The 18,437-nt window shown below is 49.8% G+C and overlaps 1 protein-coding gene across 1 annotated transcript in view; it reads left to right on the top strand.

Moving 5' to 3' along the window:
* LOC104264084 (cyclic AMP-dependent transcription factor ATF-7) overlaps window positions 1-18,437 on the top strand; it is a 69,302-nt gene that overhangs the window by 34,139 nt on the left and 16,726 nt on the right. The window contains exons 3-5 of the mRNA XM_059832791.1: window positions 12,228-12,324; window positions 15,488-15,660; window positions 18,246-18,380. Coding sequence (XP_059688774.1) covers window positions 12,228-12,324; window positions 15,488-15,660; window positions 18,246-18,380 — 405 coding nt within the window. The remainder of the gene's footprint in view (window positions 1-12,227; window positions 12,325-15,487; window positions 15,661-18,245; window positions 18,381-18,437) is intronic.

The raw sequence follows: 18,437 nt of genomic DNA, 5'->3' as shown, positions 1-18,437 counted from the left end.
CTCAGCAGTAAAGCCTGCTAAATTAAACCATTTCATAAAATGAAGTTCTTGCAAAATGTTGAATCAGTCTGTCTTTGGGGCAGTTAAAGATTTTTGGCTTCTTAACTTCTTCAGGTTATTTATAAATGGTAAACGTGTCTTGCGTAGCTGTGTCAGACACCGCTTTTAGGCAGAGAAGCAGGGTTTATTTTGGGGGATAGACAGGGAGGGTTTTCTGGTCACTAGAATAATCGACAGGAATTCAAAGCATCACCTGTCATGTTTAGCTGCTTAAACCCCCTTAATGTGGGCTTCGGACAGGGAGACGAGCGGGTCAGTCTCAAAAAAGCTCATTTATAAGAATAAGTAGTCAAAGGACCGGAGTTTAAGCAATCCAAGCTAGACTTAAAAGTAAGGAGCAGATCATTCCAATGATGTCTTGCTCGTGTGTATCTTGCTGGCTCTTTTCTTTGCTTTTTTTGTTGCGAGACTCCTGCCTTCCCCACTGCTTCTGCTACCCCAGACATCTGCAAAGTCGCTGTGCGATGTGTTACCAGATACTTGCAGGGCTGAAGATACAGGTGTGAGCTCTTCATTGCACAGCATCGCAGTCGACATCTTAATTCTGGCTTCTGCACTTGTAAAATCTGCTAATTCACCTACTCGCTGGGGTATTAATCCAAGCTTTTGTTTCTGTCGCTGGGAGAGGTGTTTGCTGCACACGTTTTAGGTATTAAAAACAATTTGTGATTGCTGTGTTAGCTTGTCTCCCTTTTAAGAGGCTTGTGTGATGTTTGCTATAAACCTCAAACGTTTGTAAGCTTTAGAAGAAAATTTAAATGCATTTTGCTTTGACTGCATGTGAAATTTTATTATCTGCAGCCCGTAATGTAGGCGGAAAAATTGTTAAGACCCTAAGGATGCGAGTAAAGCGATTTTGGTGACCTCAGCTGTATATTTCTACATCGCTGAATCATCACCCGGTTGGCACCTCAGCGGGGGTAATCTCTGCTTGCGAGGCTGGGAGCACAGCCGGGGCTGGGGAGGAGGGCTGTAGATCAAACAACGTGGGGAAAAGCTTATGGGAAAGCTGCTTGCGTTATGCTTGGCTCTATCTCATCTGATTTTTCTTGCACTTAAGAGTTTATCCACTTAATTTTTATTAAGGGCTGCAGGTGGAAAGTAATGTTAAAAGGGTTTACCATTAGCCAGGAGCGGCTAAGGAGGCAATTAGAAGCAAGCGAGAGCCCTGGGCTGGTGTGAATTGCAGCTGGGGAGTCCGCTTCAGACGCAGAAAGGCTTTTGCTGGGGATTTTGTCGGGTCACTAAGTACACAGACAAGCGCCGGAGAGCTGGGAGCGTGCTAATGCACTCCTCGAACGTAATCCCGTTGTGTAGACAGCTGAAACCACCCCGTCGTGAGCTCCTGTAATGGCAGGCGTTGCGAGGCGTTTGGAAACGAACGTCAGAAGAGCAAGGGGACTTGCTTCCCCGTAAACCTGACCTGACTTGCTGGGGAAAACTTGGCACCTTTTGAAAGATGATGCAGTTGCATAATGATTGCAGATGATTTTTTTTGGGGGGTGGATTCGAGATCCTTGGTGTGGGAGATCTCCCGGCACTCTGGGTGCAGGATGGAGTCAGGCAAAGAGCTTGGATTTAGACCCCTCTGCAGTAGTCTGCTCTGAGAAATCATAAATCTCAAGAGAGAAGAGGGTCACTGAGAACCTCATCAGGGTGGGAGCAGCAGCGCCGCGTTAATATGCCCATAAATCTACCTGCTATGATAAAACAGGTGGCTCTTCCAAGAGGCAAAAATAGTCAAACGCCCAGAATTTTTTTTTTTTCTGCTGCTGCCTATCTCCTTTTAAAAGCTTAATTACCGCGGTGCACTGACATCTGACAACTTATCACAGGCAATCATGGCCTATATAAAATGCAGGACTTAATTTTGCGTCTGTGTCTGGAAAGCAGGGGCAGAAAAAGAGCAAAGGGGCTCTGCGGGTTGGCCAAAATCTCCGGGAGAAAGGCGTGGAGAGGCACAAAGAAAAGGATGCGTTTTCGTAAGTGGCGTTGGTGAGATTGGTGCTGGAAAGCTGTTTGTGCTTTAAGGGCTCCTTGGAATAAGGAAGATGAAGGGAGCTACAGAATGGGTTAGTCATGGGGGGGAATCATGCCTTCGGATAAGATCTGGGAGCTCCTTGAGTACAGATGGATGGAAGGGATGCGAGGGCAGGACGGGAGTCCCTGCAGGGGTTTGGTGAATTCCTTGGTCTCTCATTTCACGTCTTGGCACTGGGACATCTGTGGAAATCGGAGCTGGATGAAGCCATCGCCCCTGAGCAGAGCGCTTCTACCTCTCGCTATAGACAAAGAGGGTCAGACCCCTCTTATTTCTATGGCTTATTTCCAAAATGCCCCAGTCACTTCTCAAGGTGGCCAAGGATCCATAAATCTCAATTTGCATCCTGTATTTTGTCCCTCTCCACTTGATAATACCCCATTTTACCATCCTCAATAATTACCCTCCCCATTTTTAGACTTCATGAGTGTGTTTAAGTCATGCCCCCACACCTGGTTATGTGGGTCTACACTTCCTTCTAGTTTGTTCCCTCTAACTAGCAAATGCCAGCATTAAAGGGGAAAAAACCCAAGCCTCTAAGCCACTTGAATTCTGTCTTCAATTTAACATGATGCCCTCTCTATACTGTTGCTGTTGGAGCTTCCCCAGGAGAGGTCCTAGCTCAGGTCCACAAAAAAACCCCCTTTTTTTCAGGCAATAAACCCTGTAAGGAGAGGCTCGCACACCATGAATGGGTGGGCGCATACCCAATATTGCAAATGAATTGAAGGAAATCAACCTTCCAGTGCATTAAAAAACTGAATGGGGACCATGGCATCCTTTTTCTAATTGTAGTGTTGTTCAAAGGTCAAGGCTGAGTCACGTCGACTTTTTCAAGCTGCAGCATACTGGCACAATGAGTGCTTTTTTCCATTGGAGCTAACTTTTTTTTTTTAGGATCGGCTTTCTCGTAGCCCTGAAACAATAGTGCAGCGGAGAGGATCGTGTTAGCCTGGTGCAAGGCATCTTCCGAGAGGACAACCACCAAACCTCTCGGGTGAGACCAAATTTAACCTCTGCTCCCTCAGCCCTTGAGAATTTGCTTTGGAAATGACTGTAAGGGTGTTGGATTGGAGTTGAGGGACTGGCTGTCCGGAGCGGAGTTCGCTGCTGGAGTCACACTTTCCCAGCACAGCTTTCTCTTATGCTTTGCCCGGGGTAAGTACAGAAAGGGAGATGGCACCGTCCTGCGCGTGGGCACGGCAGCTCCCTGCAGTGCTGTCCTGCTGCTGAAGGACCCGACCGCAGACCCTTGCTCAGACACAGCTGCGTTGGGTGTCTCAGGTCTAAGGGAAAACGTCCGAATCCTGGTTTTGGCTCAGTTCTGCTGACTTAAACCACTCGGTTTCCCTTTATCTATATTTCTAAGCTCGCCTCCCCAGTGCCGATAGTGCTGCCTTGCTGGGGGAGCATCGCAGCGTCCCTGCCAGGTGCAGGGACGTGCAGGCTGCAAGACTCCCCGTTGTCACCCCGGGCTTAAGGGCTGCGTTTCCAATGAGGCTGAGCGCTTTGGCAGGGAGCAGGGAAGCCGGAGTGGCTTGTACCACGGCGCTGCCGGAGCTGCGTGTGCTCCGGCACCTGCTGCCAAAGCCTCTCCTCGCCCGTGCGGTATTGACAGAGTTGGCCACCATCCAGAGACTTTTTAAGATCCCCGTGCAGCCTCCCAAAGCACAAATCCTCAGCCCTGTAGACAAATTAATCGACTCCAGTTCGGGTTTAATTATTTTTACACATACATTCTTGTTTCTTGGGGTATGCAGAGAGGGAGTTTCCTGTTATTCTTTTCTTTTCACTCTATAAATTATCTCTCGCATGCATGCGTCGCGCGGGGCTTGCTGCCGATGCTGTTTGTTTGCCGAGAAAGAGTCTTTGCTCCCAGATTATTCATTCAGGAGCTGTCGAGCGTTCAAGGCAGGAAGGGTGACTCATTTGGTAAACAGCAGAGGCTTGCAGGGGAAGGCAGGAGCCCAGATTGGGTTTCTGTGGTAGATCTGAAGTCTTTGGGGGGGATTTTTTCTCTCTCTCTCTCTTTTTTTTTTTTTTTTTTTTACCCTTTCTTCTCTACCACCAGCACCAGGGGCTCACGATTCTTTCTCCACATTGCACCAGGGCAGGGCCCCACGAATAACACAACAGCGCGGCTGCATAATTCACCCTTTTCCTCCTTCAATGCCACATAACTTCCTAAACTGCTCAGCCCGCGCCGCTCTCTGCGGTAGGGCAGGGCAGGAATTTCACTTAGCCCAGGCTCCCTGCCCTCCGCTGTGCCTCTGCCCGTTTTCCTTGGTCTCTATTCCCCAGCTCTTGTGACGGGAAGAGATGCTGAGCTCCTAACGAATCACCGAGCTCCCACGCTTGAAATACGGTTAGGGAAACACAGCTGTAATTGCCTTTGTTAATATTTTTTTTTTCTGCAGTACTTCTCACATGGCTCCTGGTACTTGCATGCGCGGTCGGCTTCCTCTCCTAACGCCCTCGTGAAGTATGGTGCCTTTTCCCTTTTTATTTGCTCTGTCTGGTAGGTAGGGGAAGAATTGATGGCTTGCCCAAGGTCACACTGAAAACCTGTGGTGCTGCTGGGATTCGAGCCGGGGACGTAATAATGATTCACATCCACACTGGAGCTATCTGGGGTTCCCATGGGGCAGGCGCGTATCCATAGGCACAAGCTGTGGAGTCGCTGACGCTCTGCAACTCCACCCCCTCGCTCACCTCCGTTAATTACTGCTGTGCCTCTCCTCTTAAGTTATGTGGCAGCGGTAATTAATACATGTATTTTAATAACCTTCACTTTTATCGAAACAAGGCTAAAAATGCTCCACCGTGTGGAAGTAAATAATTATTGCATTTCCAGGTTGTAGCCGAGCGCTGCAGGCTTTGTGCGACTGCGGGTAGGTCCTTGCATCGCTCTTCTGTGTCTGGCTGCAGAGATCTGCTGCCGATGGGATGGAGCAGCCGATGCCTGTGGACAGGGAGCTCGGGAGGAGCGGACTGACTCCTCGAGGTGTCCGTCCCCTTCGAGCATCACTCGAACGGAGGAGGAGGGTATCGGTGTCTTAGAAAATCCTGCCGGCTCTCACGTAATGTAGACCCGTTGGAGGTTTAGGAGCCTGATCTTCCCAGCTTAGGTTTGCGTCCCGGGGTTTGGGCTCTAATTCCAGCAGCCATCCTGGAGGAGCTGTGCCTACAAGGCGCTGAGGGCTCCTCGTATGTGGGACCGGGTGTACTTTGGGCAAAACAAGGGGCTGCTTTCCTCCCAGGTGCTCTATAAACAACCTCAACCATCTGCTATTTTTCTGCATATGCCCCTTCTTAAAAAGGAGAGAAGGATGGTTCATGGTCCTTTGATGTGCTGCAGAGAAGTTGCTTAGTAGCTGAAGGGTTGGATTTGATAGCTGAAGCACCCGGCGTCCAACCCAGGTTAAATCCAGCTGGGATGAACACCTTCCTGGCCGAGCAGGTTGGCTGCGAGCCGCTCCAGAGGGTTGGCAGTTGTTTTTGTCTGCACCTAGACGTGCTGATACTCAACTTAGGTGCGCTGGAGGTGAAGGAGAGGCTGTGTCTACCATATGAGACTTTATTAAAATAAAAAAAAAAAGTTGAATACAGAGTTTATTAAAGAGTTTGCCCCCTATGTCCTTGGCCGAATGCTTCCCTCCTCACCGCTACATGGTGTGCTGTAGGCCAGATGGTTGCTGCCTTCCCCCCTGCTGAAACACCTGCATTTCAGCGGAGGGGCATGTGTATGAGAAGCCCTCTGGGATAAGTGAAGCTATAGAAATGTAAATTAAATTATTTACCTACTCTGAGTTAAATGCTCTGCCCTTCTGGCCAAGGAGGAATGGGGATGGGATGGGCTCCAGAACCTGGTTAACTCTTTGTTTAAATTTCAGGGAAGTTTGTGGAACAACCCCGAGTATCTTGGCACTAATTGCCGGTGATCTGGTAGGAGCCGATTACTGAACTGCCCGTAAAAATCCGCTCCCTCCAGCCTGGTCCTCGCTGCCTTATAAAAAATGTAGCTCGTCTGTCACCTCCCAGGTGCTGATCTCAGGGAAAGCGAAGCGTCCTGTGTCACGCGTTGGCATCTTAACCTTGCCGCTGCTCTCCCTCGGCTCGGCTCGCTGGAGATGGGAGAAGCCGATGTGGAGCCGTCTGCATTTGGAGGGCAGATTATATGACATAAAGAAGATGCTGCTGTGCAGCACCGATCCGTGATAACTAGCTTAAAAACAAAACATGCAATTCCTCAGAAAAACAAAGTCTGAAGGCAAATGGTTCTCTCTAAGCAAGAAAAGAAAACAAGGCAAATTTTTGTGGTTTGCACGAAGTTCATCCCAAACAAAGTGCTTGTTAAAGGGCTTTTTGGCTGTTTGGACATGGCTTCCTAACGCCAGCACTGAATGCTGCCTGTGAACACAGGCTGAAGTTTCTGATCATTATTCTTATTCTTTCTTTTTTTTTTTTTAAACAAGGAAAGGAACGTGAATTAATCACAGGGCAGGATGTAAGCGGATTTTTAAAGTAAAAGGCATAGCCACATGGGTCCCTGGAATTGCCTGAGCCAAAAATAACATTTCAAGGTTTAATCTTGATGCAGTTTTAATGTGGGGGGGGAGCTGCAGGAGGGCATTGCACAAAATGCATCCAAGCCCACTCCTCTCCGAAGTGATTGAGCTGGCTGTGGCCTTTCCAATTTTCACAGGACCCGAGTGAGTAGAAGTAAGCTTTTTCTGCCGCCTCTAACTTGGAAGGGCACCGGGCACTTAATGCCTGAACGTTTTTGCAGGCGAGCATCCTGCTGCAATGCAAGAAACCGCCCCGCTGCGGCAGCGACAAAGCAAAACCCTGAAGCGGACGCTGACCTGACATCCCCTGGCTGATGCAGTCGTGGAGATTACCTCTTGCTCCTCTTTCAGGATTTCTTTTCTCCCCTGGGCGGGCTGGGCTGAAATGACCTTGGCTCAGGGGCGTTCTCGGTATAAAGCCTGTGCTGCGCTCGCAGCCCACCGAGCAGCCGCTCCCCCTCCTGCCAAAGGCTTTGTGCTGGAGCAGGAGTGGCAGAGCTGTCTTTGAATACCTATGCGTGCAATATACGATCTGGTTTTTTTCTTGTTCTTGAGCTGAACGCTCTTCTTCTCATTTAAACCTTCACTCTTTTTCTCGTTTATCCTCGTTCAGGCTGGCGGAGGTGCTGTCTCTTCCCTCCTCTAGCAGAAGGATGCTGCCACTGAAACCAGCTTTCCAGAAGCGCTCGGTAACCATATCTGCTGCGGCCACCTTCGAGCTGCACGGACTCGGTGCCTTGGCTGCTTTCAGAAACGTAGCCACGAGCTTTCCGGTGGGAGCAACTGGGCTCTGAGCTCTTCTGAAACCTGGCCCGGTTTCAGAACCGCCTTATGGGGAACCCTCCAAGAGGAAACGGGTCTGAAATCTTTACGTGTCATCTCTTGTAAGTGTAAAAATAAGACAACTTGGCCCTGCTGTTGTTGCATTCTTTCAAACCAACAAGTCTTTGCGGCGTTATCTCCTCGTTGTCTCGTGACATCTCCTTTCCTATGGAAATGGGCCCATCTGGGGATTCACGTGGTCCCGGGCAGATAATTGTAATGGTCCCCCCGGCCTTTAAAATCTATGAATCACTCCAGTATCGGGGCACTTTATGCACATTAGCGAATTAATCCTTACAGCCTCTCTGCGAGGGAGGGAATTATCGTTGTCATTGCTCAGATGGGAAATGGGTGAGATAGAGCCCAGATCTGCGCAAGAACTGGGGGGTCACATCACTCACAGCCGTTACACCTAACCTTTGGGCACCCAGCCCTTGGGGGCATCCGTGACCCTGCATTAGTTACCTCTGCAGTTGTGCCGAGTGAACGGGGGATATCTATCCAGCCTGCCACGTGGCTAGAAATCCATCTGAGCCCTGTCACGGCGAGATGTATGGATGGGGCATAGGCAGTGGGTCTGCCGCAGCCGGGAAGCGCTGGGAGGATGTGCTGTGTCGGACGCTGGGTGGGCTGGGATGCGTGCAAGAGGTCCAGCATCAACCCGTGGCATTAGCCTTGGTCTCCGCACGCTGCTGTTTCCCAGCTCGCCTGGGTGTCCTGCCCGCCGGGAGGTTCCCAAATGAAGGAGTGAGGTGCCTCTCACCCGAGGCAGTGCCAGGAGAGCAGGGCAGACCCCAGGACATCCCCCAGCCCCATCGCCTGGGGCTGATGGCACCACGATCACTCGCTGTAAGGCATCGCAGCAACCGGACAGACTTTGGAAGTGAAATCTGTTGTGGCTCCTTCTGAAGTCGGTGACTTTTAGCTCAGCTTATCCACGCCAGACCGCTTAGTGCAGTCGTTAGCACTGCAGTTGCAAGACACGTGCTGAATTCTTTTGTTTCCCCTGGTATCCAGGTGTTTCAGCCATGTCACGGCAGTACCGTGGCGTCCGTGGGCAGAATAACGCACCGCTGTACTAGAGTTAAGGTTGGAGCAGCGTTTTGGCTTCCCTGTATTAATGACAGCTTATTAATTCAGCCGTGGGATGAGTTTGATGGAGACAGGTTTGGCTCCTCATCCCTTTCAGGTCTAGTGGGACTGTATGAGGGCTTGTGCTTTCGGCGAGGTAAAGTCTCCTTTTTACAAGCATGTGCCTGTGGAACAGTTTGTGCTGTTGCAGCCTACACTTGGTCTGTATTAAAACTGAATTTTGGCCAGGCAACTGGCTCGGTGCGCAGCCAGTGTTTATGTTCTCTGAAAATTACTGTCAAGGTTAAAAAATAGTCGTGCAGCTTGTGCACTGGAGCTGCTGGGAGAGCCAGCGAGCGCCTGGGCTCCTGCACGGCCGGAGGGTTGGATGCGGTGGGTTCGGCGCTCGCCTGACCCTCCTCTTGCATCAAACGCGGTTGTAGGCTTTACAAAAGCGAGGAAAAACCCTGAGCAACCCCTTGTTTCTCATGTTGTGTTTATTAAACCAATGGAAAAATCTCCTTCTGACTAAAGATCCAGGCTTCAGCCTACTGCATTTATTCTCTGGCTCTTGCTTTAATGGAGATGGCGCGTTGGTCCAGCTGGAAGTATTGTGTCCTATTAAATAAAGATTTTTAAATGAGCACACTTATTCATCGAGCTGTCACAGCCTGTTGGGTAAAGAATGCGGACTGGCCAGCCTTAGTCTGCCTGAAATCTGTTTTCTCCAAAAAGCTGTTACCGTCTCTGGGGTAAATAAACCCAGCCCCGTGTTTACCCAAACCCCAAATGCCATCCGTGTGCTCTGTCCCCTGCACCGAAGACAGCCGTAGGGCCGTTGCAGGGGGATAGAAAAGCAGAAATCGGGGCTGTGTGCCCTGTTTAAACTCTTAATTTTACGCAGCCCTTAGCTATTGCAGCGCGAAGGGTCGCCACCGCTTTTGGGGCCGATTTGCAGTGCGGAGGCAGCGGCGTTATCCCAGCGCCTGTCCCTCGCCCCAAAGAGTTTACAGTCTACATCTTCTTTTTAATTCAGACACCCGCAAAATAGCAGGCTGAAATAACACTGCTATATGTCAGCTGCTGATGGAAGGAGATTAAATATTAAAGCCAGTGCTGTGGCTTTAACTCATTCCATTTTTTTTTTCCCTACTCTTCCCCCTTTCTCCCCCCCCTGCTTTCTTCTCTGTGTAAAATGACATGATTTAGAACTGAAGTGCCAGACTCAGCCTCTAGGTTTCGGCGTTTGGAAATGTATGTAGAAAGATATATTGTGTCTGTGAGCATTTCTGTGCAGAGAAAGAGAGAGCTCCCAAGCTAGTGAGACCACATAAAGATGTTAAATAGAGCTGTAACGCACACCGAAAGCAGGAAAAGTGCCCTAGAAAAAAAAAAAGGTAAAAAAAAAAATCCTGCGATGGAGCAAAATGAAAGATTAAAATAAATTCAGAGGTACCGAGGCCGGGCTGAAACGTGCCCCATGTGGAGCTGGGGCTGGCGGAGAGAGAAATGTGATCCCATTCCCTACCTCGTCCTCTTGCTGCTTCCCTCATTGACCTAAAAATCTCCCATTTCTTTAGCCAGTACAAAACGGAGCCAGATAATTGGGAATTTTCTTCCTTTTCCTTTTTTTCCCTGTCTCTGTGTTTAGTATGTTGAGATGCCACTGGAGCAGCAGCCGCCTGCCTGCTAAATATTCATCTGAAACCGGCTGCTCCTCTGTCCTCACAAAAACCTGATTGATTTTTCTCCGCTTACCGTAACCCACCTATTTTCCTCCGCTAACGGCTCGTCACCGCATCGCAAGGGGTGAGCGGGGTTGGCAGCCGAGTACGTTAAAAGTCAGGGTGGTTTTGGGCCAGAAATATGACAAAGTGTCAGTGCCCACCCTTTCTCCCCGATCCCCCCTTCCACGAGCGCTTTATGGTGCGATGCGAAACGATGCTGCAAATTTTGTCTCCCTCGGAAAACGGCGGCGGTTTGCTCGCTTCTCCTTTGTTCAGTGGCGTTTTGGCGTCGCCGAGATTTGTAACGCTGTTTGGAAATGAGTCGCGTTTGGGCTGGTGCAGAGCTGAGGGTTTCGAAAGCTGCGGGGAGGAAAGAAACCCAGAACACGTGTATCTTTAGCAAAACCATCGAGAAATGCTATTTAAGGTTTAGTTACGGACCAGATCGGGGAGCGGTGGCTGGGAAAGCCGGCATGTGTGTGCCTGGGGTTAAGCGGGCAAAAATCTCTTTGGTTTTCTCCCTGCAAGTGTGTTAAGACCCACCAGCTCTAATTTCTTTTAATTTGAGGCCCAGTTACGAGTCACCATCAAAAGCACCTTCTGATACAACGTGTTTGAAGGATGCTTTGCATAATACACTTGTTATTGCACCGAAGGGGAAGATGGATGGGATGTGTGTGGATGCACACGTCGTTTCGGCAGCGCGCTGTCCCTTGCCTCTGCTAACGTCCCCCCCACCGCACTGCTCCCGGGAAGGCGCCGCGGCGGCTTCCAGCCTGGAAAAGGCAGCTTTGCTCGATAAAAAAATGGAGTCGTAAATAAGCATCGGAAAGAGCAGACGAACCCGGCATGTCACGCTTCAGCTAATTCGCAGAAACAGGTGGCTTTGGGTTGGTTTGTTTGTTGGTTTGTTGGTTTAAAGAGAGAGAAAAAAGGAAGGGGAAAAGGGCAGAAATCCTTTGCTGCAGCGGCAGCTCTTTCTAGAAACAACAAGCCCAATGCTGCGCGGCTCCTGGATGCATAAAAATCCTGCAGTATGGCCCGTGCAATGCCCTCAGCCTCCCGGTTTGTCGCAGTCTATTAGGAGAGGCGCAATCCATCCTTGGGTCTTTATGATTATTTGCTTTAACCCCGTCCCTGCCTCTCCCCCCTTTCCTCAGTCTCGATGCTTGGGGCTGGTGCAGCCGTTCAAAGCAGCCCTGCAGCGGGCGATGCTGCCCTTTTGTCTGGGTTTCAGCGATGGCCCCACACACCCAGCACTGCCTCCACGCTCTCGCAGGGTGGACGCGAGCCCTCCACCCAGCACATCCCTAAAGCCATCACCGGTGGGGTTTTATCCTGCAATTCTACCGCAAGTGGAATTTCGGACGGCATCTTTACGGCACGCGAAACGCCTTTACCCCCCCACCCCGATACAACAGCGGCCGCGCTTTGGGCTGCGCTGTACCGTCACAAAGAGCCATGGGCAGGGACGGCGGGCCGCCGCCTCCGTCCTGCTCCATAAAGCCACGGCCTGAATTGCCGGGCGGGTGCCAGCTCTGCCGCACGCCATCCAAAAAAAGTTGCCTGACCCCTAATAGCACCTAATTCATCCCTCCATTAGCCAGCAGTAAAGCGGCGCATCTCACCGAGCAGGGTGGATTTGCATTTCCTAGATCGGCTGCAGTTGCCGCATGGCCCCGACGCTTAAAAAAATGGATTATTAAAAATATTTGTCCCCTGTTCCCCAGAAGCCCCACGTAATGGCTTTTTCATTTTGAGCAACGTGTTCACACACCGCTTCTCAAACAATCTGTCCCGCTCTGGTTTTGCTTAACGCTCGGCAGCGATTGTGTTACAGTTGCTCTCCGGGCGGCTTTCTCCCCCACCCTGCTGCAGGATGTACCCGTAAAACACAAAATGCATTTATTCACGATTTTCTAAATTGTTTCATTTCAGAGGTTTACAAACGAGGACCACCTGGCGGTTCATAAACACAAGCATGAGATGACATTGAAATTCGGCCCTGCTCGAACTGACTCAGTCATCATAGCAGGTATGTGGCGTTCAATCCAGGCCAGCTCTGAAAACGGTGCACATTAATATAGCATGACTGCAAGATTAATACCGGGGACCAGATGCACTGAAAAACGTCTCTACCTCCCATAAAAAGCTCTTGTGATCTGCATTTAATCAGGAGGAAAGGAAAGCCAGAGGCTTCCAAGTTTCTATTTTTTTTCTTTTTTATGGTAGTATCAGGTTTTGTGGGGTATTTTTTTTTTTTTTAATTTTTTTTTTTTAGCTCTCACCCTTTTTATTAAGACTGGAAGATTTATGGACAAAAGGTCTTTCACGTTTCTGCATGTGCTTTGAGGACGATGAACAAAATCTGACAAACCCAGCTTCCTCTCCTCAGCCCAGGTGTCAATTTTCTTGAGCTTTTAGGCTAGCAGTTAATAAATTAAAATGCCATCAAGTGCACTGGCTACTGACGAGAGCGCATTTACAGAGCCCAAATGAGGCGCTCCGGCAGCACACGGTCAATGCAGTCTTTATAAGATTGGGGAAAAAAAAGCCCATGTATATTGTTGTCTGGCAGCAGATCATTGCTGGTTACAGATACTCTCCTGCCTTGTCAGTCCCCTTTCGTTCGGGCTTCTTAAAAGGGCATGAGGTTTGTGTTACCGCTGAATGAAAAGGCTGTTGCTGAGAACAAGAAGGAGGAGGAAATGCTTTCTGAAGCCTTGCGAGTTCATGAGGGGAAACGAAGCGTCCGCTGCGAGAGCCTGGCACCCTTTTCCCAGGTTCATCTCCAGCCCAGATTCGGTGTTGAAGTAGGAAATAGCAATTCAGTTGGTTTCTTAAAGCCGTCAAGTTAATTGTAGCAGTGGGTAGGATCGTAAGAGAGCTCGCGCAGCCTTTGCTGGAAGGGCAGAAAGCCTCTCCCAGGGGAGGGCTCACAGAGATGAAACGGGCTCCCACAGGGAGAATTAATTTCAAATGGGATCAGGCTAATGGGAGTCGATGGCGAAGAATTTGGGGCAGGGGCTGAAAGAAACCTCAGCTTCCTAAAGGTCATTTTTCCTTCAGTTCACCCCCTTTGTAAGCAGGGCGCACAGCGGGAGGGTTAGCTTTTCTTGATAAACCCAAGGTGTAGATCGGGCAGGTGTTGATGGGGGAGCAGAAAAGGGGGTACAGTCCCATCTCCAGCCGAAATCCCACCTGCTCTAACAGGGATGCAGCATTAAAAGCCCTCATCTTTGCAGCTCATAGAGCTGTATATTTCTCCTGTGCAAAGCTCTCACAGGTAAGACCGTGGGTGGGATGAAACCCTTCAGTTTTAGCTCAAGGGACAGCAGCGAGGGCAGGTCTAGCCCCCTCTCCCAGCTCCTCGGGGCTGATGCTTAGTGGCTTGCTCTGGGGTAAACCACAAAGCAAAAAAAAACCAAACCCAAACTTATTTAGCTGTGGTCAGTGCAAGAGCAGCCTATTTAACACCGGCTTTCCCTGGCTGAGATCTCGACGGCAGATAGAGCTGCCGGGGGGTTTGCGAGGGCTATAAAGCATGCTGGCTTTGAGCAGTGAGATCTAGGGCGTTATTGCCTACATTCCTAATGTCCTTTTTTTTTTTTTTTTCCTTTTTAAGCCACCATTTTGTCTCTGAGTTTTCTTGTTCTCTCCCTCCCTGTTGCTTTGTGCTGAGTCCAGGGCACCAGCCTGTGTGTTAATGAGCAGGAGGATTCAGCGTACATCTCTTGCCGTAACTCTGCGGTTAAGCTAAAGAGAGTCATAAAGAATTGTTCTCTCTCTGCCGGTTATAGCTGGCAGCAGAGAGACTTATTTAAATGGGAACGTGCACTTCTGGGGTGATGCTGTGGGCGGAAGAGCTGCTGCAATTCCTGGAGGTACGAACTGGGAAAGGGTAGGATGAGAGAGGTTATACGGCTTTGCTTTGTGGCATTGTGAAAACTTCTGCTGGAGATTTGGGCCCCGGGCTGGCGTGCGCGGTTCGGAAGGACATTGCTAAATGGGGAATGGCCCAAAAAGAGCCCTGAGAGCTGTTAAAGCACTGGAAAAACAGCCTCCTGCTGAGATCTTTCGTTGACAAAGTTTCTTGGTTTAATGAAGAGAGATTTGGGGGGAACCGAAGTGCGCTCTGAGGAGGCCTTTGCTTTATTAACAAAACCAATAGGTAGGGTTTGAAGTCAGACTGGAAATAAAGCGTAGTTCTGCGACAGCAAGGCGAAGTAATCACCGGAGTTGCTTCCCAAAGGCTGCGGGAGACGCTTCACCACTGGCCGGTTTGAAATCAAATGGGATGTTTTCCGTAGACACTTTAGCTCGAGCATAGCTACCGTGCTCAAACGGGAAGCATCCGTGCCAAGCAGCTGATGTTTTATGCAGGAGGTCAGGCTAAACTATCCCAGGGATCCCCTTTGTGCTTAAAAATCTATGTAGTTTTCTGCCAGATGGATTCTTTCAGTGTAACATGCTCATGCCGGGCTCCCACTAGTACCTGGACTCCTGACCTAACGTCACGCAGAAAAACGAGACTCGCTGGGAGCAAGGAGATTTCTTTCTGCTTTATAGCCTGGGTGATGGCCAGAGAGATCATGACTCAACGTGTTAATATGGTGGAAAACGGGCCCCAGAGGGATTGCTTTGGACAGTGGTGGTAATTATTAGCACTCCCACGTAGCTGTCTGTCCTAGGATGCGCATTAATGTACGGAGCCGGCACAGGGAGGGAAGCAGCTCTGCCCAGCAACATTCCACATCGGCAGTGGAGCTGCTCCGATCGGCCGTTTCCCCTCTCATCACTCCATATGTTTAAGATCTGCTGTTTCAGGGAGATCAAACCCCACTATTTTCCTTCCTTGCAGCAGCAATTCAGATGAGGACAAGCAAAACCCTGGGGTGGGAGGGACAGGACACGACCCAAAGGCAGGAATTTCACAGAAATCACTGCACGCCTCTCGCTGCAATGATTTTTTTTTTTAAACAGCATTTACCAGAGAAACAAAATCAACAAGAAATTATTTTCTCCTTTCTGAATTGTCACTTGCTTTGCAAACACGACACAAGCCTTAGCGGAAATGCAATCCAGGCTTTCACAAAACAGAGGCCACATTTGCTAGGAGTCCCCAGAGAGGACTAAGGTGGTTAAAATGAATTCTCTAGCCTCTCTTTAACCGGTCCTTGGTGTTACAACCCAAACAGATCAGACTCCGACCCCAACTCGGTTCTTGAAGAACTGTGAAGAAGTGGGACTCTTCAATGAACTGGCCAGCTCCTTTGAGCACGAGTTCAAGAAAGCCGCGGAGGATGACGAGAAAAAGGCAAGAGGCAAAGGCCACCGTTGCCGTAAAACGGAGCCGGCGCATATCGTGGGGGCTGGAGGGGGGACTGTGCTGTTCTGATGAAAGGCATATGTTGTAGGGTAACTAAGTGTGGTCTCGGATTTAATATGCTGGCTTACATGGGACTTTATTTTTTTAACTCGGGTGACTTTGGCTGGCTATCCTGCAATCCGAGGCCTGGTGAGAGCGGATTTTAATGGTTTATTATTCCTTTGGCTTTTCACTTCAAAAAAGAAAAAAAAAAAAAAGGCGGTACCCGAAATACCTCGCACCTTGGGAAGGAGATGCAGGAAAAGAGCAGGACTCTGTTTAGTGCTCAGGACCTGAGCAAAAATTCACTCAGAGCCTCCATGGGGATCAAGATCCTTAACGATGATGCCTTTAAGGTGCATTCGGCAGGGAAGGGACCGAGCTCAGCCGTGTGCCTTTAGCATTTGGATGGTGTCGTGGTACATGCAAATAGAGAGAGGGGCTCCATGGAGGAGTGAGGCTTTTTCTAACAAAGAGCTCCCTCATATGCAAGCGGTATCGATTCAGACTGCCCCTGCCAACCTCAGGAGCACAAGGGTCTGAAGGACAACGGGATCTCGTCAGATAGCAGCTAATTAAGGACATTTCCCCCCTCCCCTTTCCAGGATCTGAGGAGCAGCAGATGCGTATTGGGCTCTTAGACTGGCACATACATTTACTAAATTGATATATGTATGTACATACGCTCACAGTCAGCGGCGCTGCTCGGAAATAAACTGCAGGAGCACAGCCGCGTAAATCTTCACCGAGATGGGGAACGGAGGAATTCAGAATTAAAACTGAAAACTGTCTTTCACCCGCTCTCTTAATAACAGGGCTCTTTAAAGCATAAATTGATCTCTCTCATTGGTATGCTGCAGGGCCTTGTCGGGGCTGCATGGCATTTTATGCTCTGAATTCCCTGCCTTTTGTTCTCTGCAGCCCAGATCCCGAGCGCTGGGAGAAGGTAGCTTTTCGTTTGTGGTTTCACATATAAATGGTTGAGCAGCCCACAGTCTAGCCAGTCGTTTTATATGTAAGACCACCCATCTTCTGGGCTGCGCTACCTAATAGCTGTTAGATGTTTTCCTTTTTTGCTTTAGGATGACTGCAGTCTAAATACTTCTGCCGACAGCCAGGCAAACAGGGCGGCGTGAAGCTTGGGGTGGTTTCAGGCATTAGGGAAAGCATTATCCCTCCTAGAAAATCTCTGCACAGGCGAGGTCCCCGCGCCCAGATGGCTTGTCACTCACTGAACCTGGCCAGAGCCGCCTGCTGCATTTCTGAGATGCTTTCAACATTTGGCCGCATCGAGACCAGTTGCTGCTGCTGTTGTGTTTTGTCCTCCAGTTCCAAGGGTGGTCTCCACACCAGCATGTTAATTAAAAACATAGGCACAGCAGGAGCTTCCCTGGAGGCACTTTAAGTGGTTTGAAACTTTCCTGCATGTTAATCCTTTCTCCTTTGTGATTCCCAGTGCAACATCTCTGCTTAAGAGGGCAGGTAAATGGTTACTGCATGTACAGCAAGCAAAGCTCCTGTGTAAATCAGTGCAGGGCGGAGGCGCTGGAGCCGCACCCCACTCGAAAGCAGCAAGAGCATCCGTAGATGCCCGGATTTACCCTCTTGCCGCAATTTTCCCTCCCTTGAGAGGACTTAAAATGCAGCAAAGGAGGAGGTTTAGGTTAGATGCTAGGACGAACTGTCAGCAGTTGGGCGAGTGAAGGGAAGTGCTGGGATTGATTGCAGAGGGAGGGAGAGCAGGTTGGACAAACGTCCGTCAGGACTGATTTAGGGACAGTTTCTCCTGCCCCGGACAGAGGGAGGGACCGGGTGATTTGCGAGGTCTGTTGGAGCCCAATTGAATGCAGCATCCTGCAGTCAGAATCTCCCTCCGTTGCATGCTCCTCCGCTGCTCCCGCACGCCATCTTCTCCCAGGCCTTCTCTTCCTCCAGCTCTGGGGAGGGGAGAGGTGGCTGCTCAGTTTAGTCCCCCTCCCTTGTTGTCACCCTGCCCTTTTCCCGTCCCCAGCAAGTCATTAACTGGTTAAAATGGGGCACGTGGCACTGCTGGAACCCAGGGTGGTGGCAAGTTGCCAGGTTCAGGCATATGGTTGGGTTTTATTTTAATGGGGCGCTCATAGATATTTAATAACTTGCATGGCTCTTTGTTTGCTTTTGATAATCGGGTAATAAAATAATTCAGGCTGATTTATACAATGCTTTACAGCTCTTCTGTGAATGAAAGTGCCTTCTGTAACTTGCAGGCATTTGGCTTTGTTACCTGTTCTCCTTAGCAGAGCCCATTTATGAAAAAAAAAAAAGAAAAACCCTAACCCATGGAAAGAATTGTGTGTTACTGAGAAGCCACAAAATGGTGCCATCTGGGGCAGAGACCGTCTTTCCTAGGCCACCGTCTCTGTTTGGACGGGGCCGGCGCGGCGCGGCACCGCTCTCCGCCTCGGGCTCCCAGATGCTACTTCAGTACAAATAAATAATAATAATTTGGCAAGAGCTCAGAGCTGTAGCTCTTCCTCTGGGAGCAGCCGAATGTTTCACAAACAATATGAGCTAATTGTCCTTTCAATCCATGGCTGGTTTTCCTGTAGAGTGCTGGAGCCCTGGACATGTCTCTGCCCTCCACCCCGGACATCAAGATAAAGGAGGAAGAGCCGGTGGAGGTGGACTCTTCTCCGCCAGACAGCCCTGTATCTAACCCGCAGTCGCCACAGAACAAGGAGAAGGTAGGTATCCCCGACCGTGCCCTGCGGAGGTGTTGGTCTCTCCTTCTCTGGATAAGA

Source organism: Gavia stellata, chromosome 36, assembly GCF_030936135.1.
Source record: "Gavia stellata isolate bGavSte3 chromosome 36, bGavSte3.hap2, whole genome shotgun sequence".
NCBI classification, from domain to species: domain Eukaryota; kingdom Metazoa; phylum Chordata; class Aves; order Gaviiformes; family Gaviidae; genus Gavia; species Gavia stellata.
This window is presented reverse-complemented; position numbering and strand designations above follow the sequence as displayed.